Source organism: Homalodisca vitripennis, chromosome 5 (genome assembly GCF_021130785.1).
Source record: "Homalodisca vitripennis isolate AUS2020 chromosome 5, UT_GWSS_2.1, whole genome shotgun sequence".
NCBI lineage: Eukaryota > Metazoa > Arthropoda > Insecta > Hemiptera > Cicadellidae > Homalodisca > Homalodisca vitripennis.
The window spans coordinates 32251121-32263639 of record NC_060211.1 but is presented as its reverse complement, the minus strand read 5'-3'; the positions used below and the strand labels follow the sequence as shown (position 1 = coordinate 32263639).

At 32.1% G+C, this 12519-nt stretch overlaps 1 protein-coding gene across 1 annotated transcript in view; it reads left to right on the top strand.

Annotated features, from left to right (window-relative positions):
* LOC124361954 (cyclin-dependent kinase 5 activator 1) overlaps positions 1–5446 on the top strand; it is a 60370-nt gene extending 54924 nt beyond the window's left edge. The window contains exon 2 of the mRNA XM_046816040.1: positions 1083–5446. Within this exon, the coding sequence (XP_046671996.1) occupies positions 1083–1427 (345 nt within the window). The 3' untranslated portion in view covers positions 1428–5446. The remainder of the gene's footprint in view (positions 1–1082) is intronic.
* Positions 5447–12519: the final 7073 nt, after the last annotated feature.

The following is a 12519-nucleotide window of genomic DNA, read 5'->3' as shown; positions in this document are numbered from 1 at the left end:
TTACAGCATGTAATAGTTGAAATTTTTCCCATTAAGAGTCTCTTTGGTTGAAAAGTTTTGCTCAAACATATCATACTCTGGTTTTTTATTGTATAGACTCATGGATACAGGAAAAGGAGGCATATCTCATAAATAACACGGTTTTAAAACACAAGTTACATGAACAATTTCCTATGCATGTTCAGGGTAAACGCAATTATAATTTTGTTTGATCACATGCTGTCCAACTCCTTCTATGGTACCGAAGGATTAAAAACATCTGTTTTTTTATTCTTGTTTTTTTAATAACTTTTTGTTGAGATAGTTCATCCCTAAGACGTCATTTGTTATATTTTAAGTAAGGTAAAGTAGGCAGTCGTTCCACATTTTAGTTGTTCTAAAATTGACAATTTTAATTCTTATTCAAGTGCAATGAAATGTCTACATAATGTTTAACTTAACAAGTTCCTTGAAAAAGTTAGTTGGCAGATACAGAAATCAGCACTGGGTTCAAGGCTGAACCTTGTAGTACTCCTTCATGTCCATAGAATAGGTTTGCTTTTCTGTTAGCTTAATAGAAGTATACCACAACATAACAGCTGTTTCCTGTTGCTACAATTACTTTGTAACCAGCTTGCTGACTTCATATCAATTTTTACAAGGGAAATGTCTTATTGTAATTCTTTTATTACATAATTTTTCAAAGGAGCAGCCAGTTCTGTTTTGTAGCAGATATGTTATTAATATCTAGTCATATTTTGGTTTACAAAGTACTAACAGCTTTTTTTTGTTTCTTGAACCATTACTTTTTCATTAAATAAAGTAACGGGAGTATGTATTACACTATTGTGATGAAGAAGCTGTAAAGTGATAACTTATTTTTACTGAATAATGCAGTTCCACACACAAGTTGACTGCAAGTGTACTTTCCCTTTTGTATTAATCACTTGCCATACACTTTCGATTAACTATCTGTGCCTGACGAAAGGATTTTGTTTTTTTATATCATATTCATAATGTGTAAGCTTCACAGTGTCATAAATTGCTTTATTGATTCCGTGACCACAGCTAACTGAAAAGTAACAGAAGCATGTTTGTTGCAGGACGTGGCATTCATCAATCCTGCCAATGTCGTGTTCGTGTACATGTTGGTGAGAGAACTGGTGCACGGCGACGAAGTCGACAGCGAACCGGAGCTACAAGCTGTAGTCCTGACGTGTCTGTACCTGTCCTACTCCTACATGGGCAACGAGATCTCCTACCCGCTGAAACCTTTCCTTGTCGAGGACTCCAAGGATCGATTCTGGGACCGATGTTTGCTCATTGTCAACACTCTATCTCGTAGCATGCTCCGAATAAACTCGGAGCCGGCATTCTTTACTGAGATTTTCACCGAACTGAAGGCGTGCGGCACACCGCCCTCCAGTACTGTCTCGTCGGCCGCTTGACCGGCTGGCACACCTAGGAAACCGACGGCGGCTTTGTTAGTGAAACTGAGTCTAGCGCAATCGCGAGGGCAGGTCACCACCAATCTGTGATCCGACGGCCCGATATTGGCCTTAACGTCACTAACCCGCTTCATTGTTCATCTTCATGCTTCATACTTGTTTTGTATACTGCCATAACATTCTGGATGTAAAGGCTGGAGAAGTGAAGCGAACTGTGTTATGTAATTATTTATAACTGAACTTAGTTTAGTTGGTAATCGGTCTGCTAGCTGCAGAGTAGCAAATTTTAACGTTATCTTAGATGAAAAAATCTGTTAAAGAAATTTGTTATACAGTACTTATATTTGAAGTGGTAAAAGTTTAGAACCTAATCACGGAACAAGTGTGTTTCAAAGGTGCTAATAGTTCTAAAACGAGGCAAAATTAAGATTCTGGCCTTTCTTTTTTAGCCAACTTAAGAATGAACTTAAGATATTACATCACTTTACAAAAGCTGAAACTTTAATGTCATCACTACTCTTCAGTGTTTTAAATGCTGCTTTTGCTACCTTCTTTACATTTTACTAAGTTTATAGCAATCCACTGTCTGAGTTGTCCGTCCAAATAAATCGCTTAGTTTAAGATTACCAAACACTTGCTTATGTAGTCAATGGTATTTTGGTGTGTTTGACAAACATCTATTTCTTATCATCCTTTATTGATATGAAATGTTATTATTGTTATTAATGATTATGACCTTTATTTAATCATCAGGTCTAAATAAGAAAAACCTCCACAGAAAATTTTCTAAACTTTTTTGTTGTGAAAATTAAAATATTGAAACATAAATATGTATTAGCTGGTAAATTGTTTTATATTCTACTATTTTTTTGAATATTTTCCAGCTAAAAGTGTACGTTGTAGGTGACAGAAATAACATCAACTCAGGTTTTACATCAAACATGTTACTACACAGCAGGTTTTTCTTTTAGACCTAATGAAATGCACATGTCTGTGTAGAACCCTTTAACGAAGAGAGGAGAATACAGACAGTCCAGCTCAAAACCGTGGACCAAGGTCGAGTTGACGATGTACATACAGAGACAGTTACATTCCGTTCCTTCCAGGAACCGATCAGGATAACTGTGTGAATTGTTACTTTTGTTAATATGAGTTCCGAAATGGTTTTAGCTCTGTCACAGAGGTGTAGGTCGGCCCAGTGCAATATTGTTGATATTATGTCGTGTTTGTGTCGTAGGGTGCCAGTTGTCTAGTCTTGCACTTAGTGATTTATTCATAGTTTTAGTTCAGGTTTCTCAGTTGTTGAGGAACCACTGTATGTTTTGTTGTTCCTAAGTTAGAACTTCCAGTTACCATTGTTTTGTATCCATTTTTTGTACTTTAAGGGTAAACGAGTCGATTATTATTAACAGCTCTCACTACACAAACTTTTGTATTGGGAGAAGAATGGATTTTTTACACACAAGATTTTATGGTCAACACACTTTACAAAACATTTGATGTTCCATTTGTAGTACGAAACTTGTAACATTCAAAAATATCTCTTACTATATTATTTGTCTACATATCTTTAAAATACAAAATTAAAACCAAAAACACCATATATCTTTTACAAATCAGCATAGTTTTATTTATAAATTTTGAGTATTACTGAAGAAAATTACTTCATTCAAATTATCATTCCAAAATTTCAAGCACATCTCAGTCGGCCAATCAGGTGCATTTCTGATATCTTACACTTTTTTTAATAGTAGTAATTTAATAATGTTTGTAGCATTACTTTTTACTAGCATACATTATAATCAATTAATATAATAATATATGTTTTAATGTAATTTTAACACTTTAAAATTATAGACAAGGTCAAAACATGAATTTATATAGTGATATGCCAAGTCATAATATAAACTATAAGAACTGATTCAATCAATTATATTTTAATACAAAACACCATTTTTAGCTTTAGCATATTCTGAATTAATTTATTAACCAAATGTGTTTAAGCACTACTATGCACCTTCATATAAAAGTGTTTTTACTTACTTAACAGTCAAGGTTTATTCCACAATAGATTCTACTAATTACGCTAAACATCAGTTTCAGCTTCAGCCACTTCTAAATTCTTCTATCTCTTGAAAACAACAAAATACAGACCGGTGTTATGAGATTTTGTTAACATTTTATATAATTTTTGTAACTACACACTCTTTTTACTCATCCAAGAATTCACATGTGTCATATTTATGTAGGTTTAGAGTTTAAAAGAGTTATTCTATTAGGTAATGTGAATATTTAGGAGTAATTTATTATGTATATTCCATAAATATCTACATTAGTTTTGTATCTATGATGGCTCTGGGTTTCTTTAGGATTTTAAAGTAAGTGTAGTATATTATTTATTTGATATGAATTTAGCTTCTAAAATTGAAGCCCAATCACTAACATTGCCATCTACTAGTCTATTAATGATGCAAAAGAGAGCAGGAAAATACAGGAAAATTCATCTTTAAATTAAAGCTTTAGAAACAATGTAACATAATAGGATTCATAAATTTATCAATTCAATTCAGCCACAAAAGGATTTATTCACTATTTTAGCTTTATTCTATAAATTTTATTAGTCCCTGTACCTTGCCATACATTCATTAACTAATTATATTAATAACATATTGTACAATAAAAGTTTTAAAAATAAAATGTTTGCAAAAAATATTTTAATAGATATTAAAGATAAGTATTTAACAGAAAGCAAATTCAGTACTATATGATGTAATTAGTTTTATCCATAATTGTATTTCGTAATCACCCTAAAATAATGTTAATTAATTTAAATCATAAATAAAACAAGACTATCACACAACACATTAGTAGAGGGTATAGCTAGCAAATACATTAAGTCTTTATCATGTTTTAATTTTAATTAGCTTTAGTTTGACTTTCCTTAACTATCATTTAGTTTAATTGAGTCTAATAGAAGGTATTATTATGACAAAAGAAGGAAACAAGAAAAAAAATTGTTTTTGAGGAATATTTTCCCTGTGAATGGGTTATTAAATGTCAAATGTTTTATTTAATAATTTTGGACAATACTGAAAGTTACAGCCTACAAAACCATAAGTCCTGAATTTATTAGAGAATTACATTTTCAATACCCCCAAAAATGTCATACAGTATTCTCAATTTGTAAAATGATGGGCAAAATATTTGACCATTTACCTAGACATCACTTTTTTATTCTGGTCTTTCAAAATAATATAATTAATTATTAACATTAAATTGTGAACCATACAGGTAAATTATTATTTCAGGTTAAGTAACAATTCGAATTGAATAAAAAAGGAATTGCATATGTATGCCATTTAAACAACTTTCTGCCCAAATTTTTATTAATTTTAAACATAAATTTGTTTTAAAAAGTAATTATTTTTCCCCGTTGATTATTGATAAAAAATTTCTATTTTACTTTTGTACAATATACAGCATTTGTTTTCTAAACTATATTCATTGATTTGCAAACTCATTGACCTTTATATTTAAATGCGTTTAGACAATAACCTGTTTTAATTTTCATCACCTTACCTTTGCATAGTCCAACGATCATTGAACCAGTCCTATAACAAAAACCCTTTTGCAACCTGGATTTATTTAGACTTGTCCTTATAATGTAAGATATGGTTGAAGTGGATGCTTAACTCGCTAGTCTGATGAACAGTGGTTGGCGACAGGTTTGTGTTCCGATGTTGAGCTAAGATCAGAAGCAGCTTGAATGGTGGCTATATCATTATGTATTTCTTTAACATTTAACATAACTGTGAGAAGAAGCCAAAGCTAGTGTTGACATTGGTATTAAAGCTCAAGAAATGTATAATTTTGGTACTTGTAAATGTAAAAAATGGGTGAAATTAACTTAAGTTAGAGTGTGTTTAGCGTTAGGTTAGTTATAGAAGTTGTTAATACATGTAATCATTGTCAATACATTTAGGAAATACATGGCTTCCTTTTTTGTTTTCATAAGAAAACTGTGTTTTATTTCAAACATCTTTTACGTCACTCACTTTTACATACATTCGGTTAAAAATACAATCCAACGAGTCAGAACTTTTCTTTAGTGAGAACAAAATAATACACATGACAGGATTTTAAGAACTTATTTAACTCTATTAGATCTTTAAATTTGTTTACTTAGTTACCTACCTAAAATTGCCAAGGCATATGTAATCAAAAATTCTTCACATAAATTATTAAGTCAAGTAAATTTAAGTAATTATTAAGTGTTATGAACATTTTATAACAATAACAATTAGATGGGCTTTCTAACAATAAAATGTATGAGGCATTTAAGTTTTATTTCATAATTAACCATTCAAAAAATTACAATGTCTAAAACAATTATATTTTTTTAGTTTTTTCCATCACGCATAGAAAAAACATCAGTCCTTTTCATATAACTATTTTATCATCAGCTTGTTTCCTAACAGGATTGACAAAATTGAAGTTCTTACCTTAAAAATGGGTTCGATACATTAGAGTTATTGTATGGACTTGCATGTACAAGCTTTTATATGTCCAACGATATATAAGAAATCCAAAATATTGTTACTAAAAACAAATGCATTACAATTACAGCCTACAAAATTATTGTTCATGAGTACCATTGTTAATACCGTACTGAATTGTTTCATGTTATTTCAAAGCTTTTGGGTGGTTAGAAATGTAAAACAAGTAACTTGTTCAATACATTGGACCATGACATTAATAAGATTAATTTCATTACATAAACAAGCCAGTTAAAATTAATTATATAGTAAAAAGATGTATTATCAACTGTTTGAAAAAAAGTTGGATTTCACTGACATGTCACAAGTCATGTTCTCAAACATGAAAAGATGTTAAAATAATCTTTTGTTCATAATACTTTCTTTGCTTCGCTTTCAACTGTTTCAAGCTTTTTATGTACCTTAGATGTTAACGTTTCTTCCACACTGCAATGAATCCCTTTAGTTTGCTGTTTGCTTTCCGAGGAAAATTAACTCTCAAAGTGGCAAACAAACTCACTGTGATGGCACAGAGTTTTTTACACCAACGAAACATTCATGTATTTTCTTAAACTTATTTCAACCACAACCAATGTAACAATTTATATATATAATTTATCTCATTAAAAACTCAGAAAATGAAAAAGTTACTTATTTTTACTTTACTTTTATTTACTAAATTTATAATTCAGTAAATGATGATGAATTAATGATTCAAAAATTATGTAAACTTTTTTACAAAATTTTATATGCAAATTCAGTTTTATACCTAACTTGAAGTGTATTAAACATACAATACATATGTTTTATCCTAAACTATATGATTTAAAAAATATATATTTGATATGACTTTAAAAATATAAATTATATTTCTAAATTTATCCTACATTTCTCTTTTAGAGTTTTCATTGATATACCATTTATGTCATGTCAATAATTTTTATATAAACTTAAAACTAGTAATTCATTGACATCAATCCCAAAATAGTCACTTCCAACAATACAAGACTATGTAGGAAACTAGCAACAACAAAAAACATGCAACAAATACTGATATTAAAGAGAAATTGAATTCTTATTCTTTGAAACCTTATTTTACACCAATAAAACATCTGGACCTTCAAAAGCAATGTGTGTGAAAGTAATGTGATTATGCAGCATAAAAAGCATGTGCCACTTTGTGGTTAAGGATGAGGTTAATTGCAGTATGGTTCTTTGGCATTTTTAATACGAGGCTTGTCCGAAAAGTATTCAGCCTCCTTTTGTTGACCGTATTACACGGCCTGCCAGAGATTGCCACCAGGCATCTTCTGCACTTCGACTAGTCCGTGAATCACAGCTGTTTCTTATGTTAGTTCACATGCTTACACCACATTTCACTATGACTTAAGTCTTGAGCAAAGAGTTTTTAGAAAATTGGCCATTTTGTTTCATAGATAATTTCTGTGATATACAAAGCTTTTGATGTTGAATATATGGGTGATACTCAGATAAGTACTTCAGCAATTCACGATGGTTGCTTATCAGCGATCTGGCAGGCCTACAACGGTCTGAAATCCAAACATACAGTTTGTTTTCAAATATTCATGTAAAATTTTACAAACTTTTTACAAAATTTTTAGATACCAAGATCTTTCAACTGGCGTGTACAGTCAGTCAACCATTTTTGTTGATTGCTGCGCAGACATGTTGAATGTTTTCAACATTTCTCACTAGTCCTGCCAAGCTACAGGTCACCCTTCACTCAAATACGGCCATCTCTGAATTGCTTCAACCACTATTTTATCTGAGTATCACCCATAAACTCGTTATCAAAAGCTTTCCACATCAATGAGATTATATCTGAAGAAGAATGGCCAAGTTTCTGATACAATTTAAAGATTACTCTTTGTACAAGGTAATCAATCGTAGATAAATGCCACGCAAGTACATGTAAACATACACATCACAATTTTGTGACTCAATGACTGGGCTGAGCACAGCGAATTCCTGGCAGTGCACTCGGCAGGTTCATTCCTTCCTCATCATAACAAATCTCAGCTGGTTAGTTGTAATTATCGACTAAAGGACAAAAGGACATACTTTTCTGAAAAATCTTGTATACAACAAAAAGCTTGAAATCCAAAATGAAAGTTTTTACATGCTATAATAATGAAAGTCAACTAGTAAAATCTTTGCAGTGTAACGTTTGTCCTCAATAATAATCTTGAAAAACATATAATCACAGAAATAAGTTAAATACAGTATTTCACTTTCTAAAACACAGGCCATTCCTAATACTATCATTGACTAGACTCGCCACAGTACTGACTTTTACTGACTCGTTGCATAGTAAAGTAAAGTAAATATACCTTATTTTACCAGGTGAAGTTAGGGCTAAGAAGCTCTCTCTAACACTTAACCTGAGGACCAACGGCTTAAAGGTACAGGATCACTCAGCAGTCACCCATCCAAGCAGCAGCCACGCTCAATGTTGCTTGATCCGGTTATCTAGTTGTACTAGCTATACTGCGCCATTGGCATAGTTGATAACTTCAGTAAGATGTATTAGTATGCTTATCCGAAAGCATAATTCTAGTTGTTTAGTTGGGTAAGATGCATAAATATAAGATTCAAGATTCTCTGGAGGATGATCATTTTTGTAATATAACATCTCATTAAGCATGTGGAAATCATATTTTATTTATATCAACTAACATAGATATTTCGTGATGATAACAACTCCTTTAAATGACCATTTATTCTGATGAAATATGACACATACAGTAAACATACATAAATATATGTATGGAAAGAACAAAGAAATAATGGAATAGTTTCAATTGCACCATGACTCCTGTAATACCTCTGAAGCTGAGGTTTTGAACTAAAATATTACTTTCAAGCTGAAAGAATTTTTAATTGAATGTACCAATTACTCAGATTTGTATACAGCAATTTCTCAACATACTTATGGTGTGACCTCTCCTTACAATCTGAATTTTGATTCTATTTATAACACATAGATTTTCTGCCCTTTCAAGAATGTACTAACCGGAGGTATTCTATAAATATATAATAACACTCTATAATTATGTACCCATTAAATAAAATCAACTATTCAACCCCAGAATTGGCATGGGTTCCAGTTGACTCGAACAGCAACAGTGGGTATCTTAAGTGAGTTATCTGCACATTCAAGGCATCAAGTCAGGAGGGCTATGTCCTCCTGACTTGATGCCTTGAATCTGTTATGTGGTCTAAGGGCACTACTCTTGGATGCAGGAGTAAGCTTTGGAGTTGTGGGTTCTATTCCTGTGCCTGACATTAGGGATGTTTGCGATCTGGTGTACACTTATAAGAGTCACTGGTTTGGTAAAGCCTGTAGGAAGGCCCATCTTAAATTAACGGTGGTTGCCTTGTGTAAAGTTGACGGGATCAGTGATCTTCTTTATAACTAACTGTACAAGACCCAAAACACCCATTTGCAATTTTTTGTCCTTAGTATTAAAAAAAAAACTTGATTTATGTTTATTTTATGTTCTACAACGCATTTATCATTGAATCATAACCATAAGGGTAAAATTTAGGAGTTTTATTTAAGTAAACCATTTATACCACAATAACACCAAAGTTGTAATATGCAAGAGTCTGTACTCACAGCGGGAAAAAATTGAGTAATAAATTACGACTTTACCAGCTCTACGGTTAAACAATTTAATAATTATTATTCATCCTGAATGTGATCATATTATTCATTTTCTAACATAACTCACTATACAATATAATGCAGTAAGTACCTAATATAAAAATAAAATAATTTTTACTCTCACAATAGTTACAATTTGTTCGGAACGTAATCAAGACTCACCTCATTGAGATTTTGTTTGCATTATAACCAGAAATTACATAGACAGGTTGAATCCTTTTGATTTACCTGTGAACCATCCCATTAGTGAATGACACATTTCCGTCATCAGACGGGCATAGACCATCTGAGGCCAAATGATAGGGAGTATATTGCAGTCAATAAATAACAAAAAAATAAATAACAAAAATATTTTAAGAATTATTAAAAAACTTTTAACTTAATTAGCACCAAATTCCCTATCCCCACTGCGCATATTTCTAGTACAAAAATGTACAAGGAATAACAGAAACTCCCATAACCTAACCTAATTGGTTTTAGAACTACAAGGTTTGTCTGAAAAGTATCCAAACTCTCTTTGCTGCCCGATTATTACACAACTGATGGCCATTCCATTACACGTTATGGGGGTGGAGAACCATTCATGAGTCATGTTTCATTCTGTTCTGTATGTGAATACATGTGCTAGCATCACATTTCACTATGACTGGTCCTGAGTAATGAGACATAATGAAGTTTTGCCTGAAACCTGATTTTGTTTCAGAGATAAACTCTATGATACAAAAAGGTTTTGATGACGAGTTTATGGGTGTTAGTCAGATGAAAGAGTAGATTAAGCATTTTAAAGATGGTCGCACTTGAGTGGAGTGTGACCCACAATCTGGCAGGTCTGCGATGACCAACATTCCAGAAACAGTATATTTTCAAATCTTTTCAAACATTTAACAAACTGCACATTTTGAGATGCCAAGATCTTCTTCCAACGGGCGTGTACAGTCAATCAACCATTTTTGTTGATTGTTGCACAGACACGTTCAATATTTTCTAGATTTCTGGCTGTTACAGTTTTGCCAAGTCACTCAATCTCCACTCAAATTTTGCGCTTTTGGATGCCGGGCACTTTGCACAGCTGACTAGCCTAGACCACCTCTGTCTTAGTCACTCTTTTAGTACTCTCTCATTCTATAAACCATACTATTGGGGCTAGAATAATATTTTTTTGTAATTTTTTGCTTTTGCTATACTATAAGATAAATGTTTAAACCTTTACTCACTTTTTAAGGTAATAATTATCATCCTTGAAGAATATGAAATGCTACTTTTTTCCAATAGCGCACAGTGTGCCTTTCATCTAGATAACAGTCGAGCATTTCATCTGCCAAATCTACCCCAACTATAAAATAAGCATTATAGTTAGATATCATTTTAGGCCTACTCATTATAAACACTTTATTTTATTTTTTTACATTTTAATTTGTCGATAGCTGTGCTGTCTGTGGACAGAAGTATATTTGATTTTTAAGCTTTTTGCCTATTGCCTAGCATAAGCACTCTTATGACAGTATCATGTTTTACCAACTTCAAATCTAGTGTTCTTGCATGGGGAGATACCTTTTCTATTCAACCACAAAGTTCCAGTAACGTGAGTCAATTTTGATTATAAACTTAACAAAAACTTAGCAAGAGGTAAAGATATAAAGAGTTCCCAAAACACATGAAAACCCTTGTTCATATAATTGCACATTTCCAACAATTTTACAACTACATTGCAAGCAATTCAGTTTTTCAATTAAAACCTTTTTTGTCCCTTGGTTACCTCTGAACAATATTTTGTCAAAGCATCACAGATCATCCATAATTTTATCCCTCATTTATGTTGGTACTTGTTTGGTAAGTACTGTACAAGGATGTGTAAGGTTTTTAGTTCCAATTAGACTCTGATCTAAACATAACTGCTCATTAAAGGTGTAATAATGTTAGTGAGTGGGACATCTGCAAGGGCGTGGTCTAGTAGATTACTAAGCCCAGGCTTAGGTTGTCAACATTATAATCATCATCCAGTCAGATGATAACACAGTCCGATCAGATCTAACACCAGATGTACTACCAGCAATTGAAAAGTTATGTTCATATGTTGGATCTGAATCTGTGTCCTCAGGGCTGCTATCGAGTTGTTAGTTCCGCCTCACGCAAATAATCAGCTTTTACAAGGTTCTGTATTGTGTTCTGACTAAACAATTAAAAAAACACATGCAGTAACAGTAAGCACAACACAAACAAACTACGATCAACAGTTGGTGACAGACTGTCGTATTTGAATCATATGACTATTGTGAAACAATTGTACTAACACACATTAAATGTTCGTTTAGGATGACAAACCACCAAACTAGACCTCTCTATCTGTTTAAATAAAAAAAATACAGTGATATTACAAAAAGTCCTCATATGAGGACATTGGTGGTTCTCACCGAACATGGCAAAGTCCTCGGATGAAGATGTCAGCACTCAAAAGGTTAATATTCATCCAAGCTTTTTACATATTTTCTTCCTTGGTTATTCAGAAAAAACCCAAAATGTATTAAAATGCATTGCATCAATCTTAAAAAAGCATATGTCTTAGAAGAAAAAATAAAAAGTTTGTATGCTTATTGATCATATCTTTTTTTAAATTACCAAAAATAGGAGCATAAAAGTGTTTGAAGTTGAAACACATTGTTTTAAGTAGTAAAACTCAATGCCATTTCACTACAGCCAGTTCTTAAGTGCTACCAAGAGGACAGCTACAAAATGCTAATTTTGTATATATATATATATATATATATATATATATATATATATATATATATATCTATGTCAAACTCTATAGATAAACCGTTTATAAAAAATTTGTGCAGAAGTAAATATCTGAGCAGCCACGCCCAGGAGG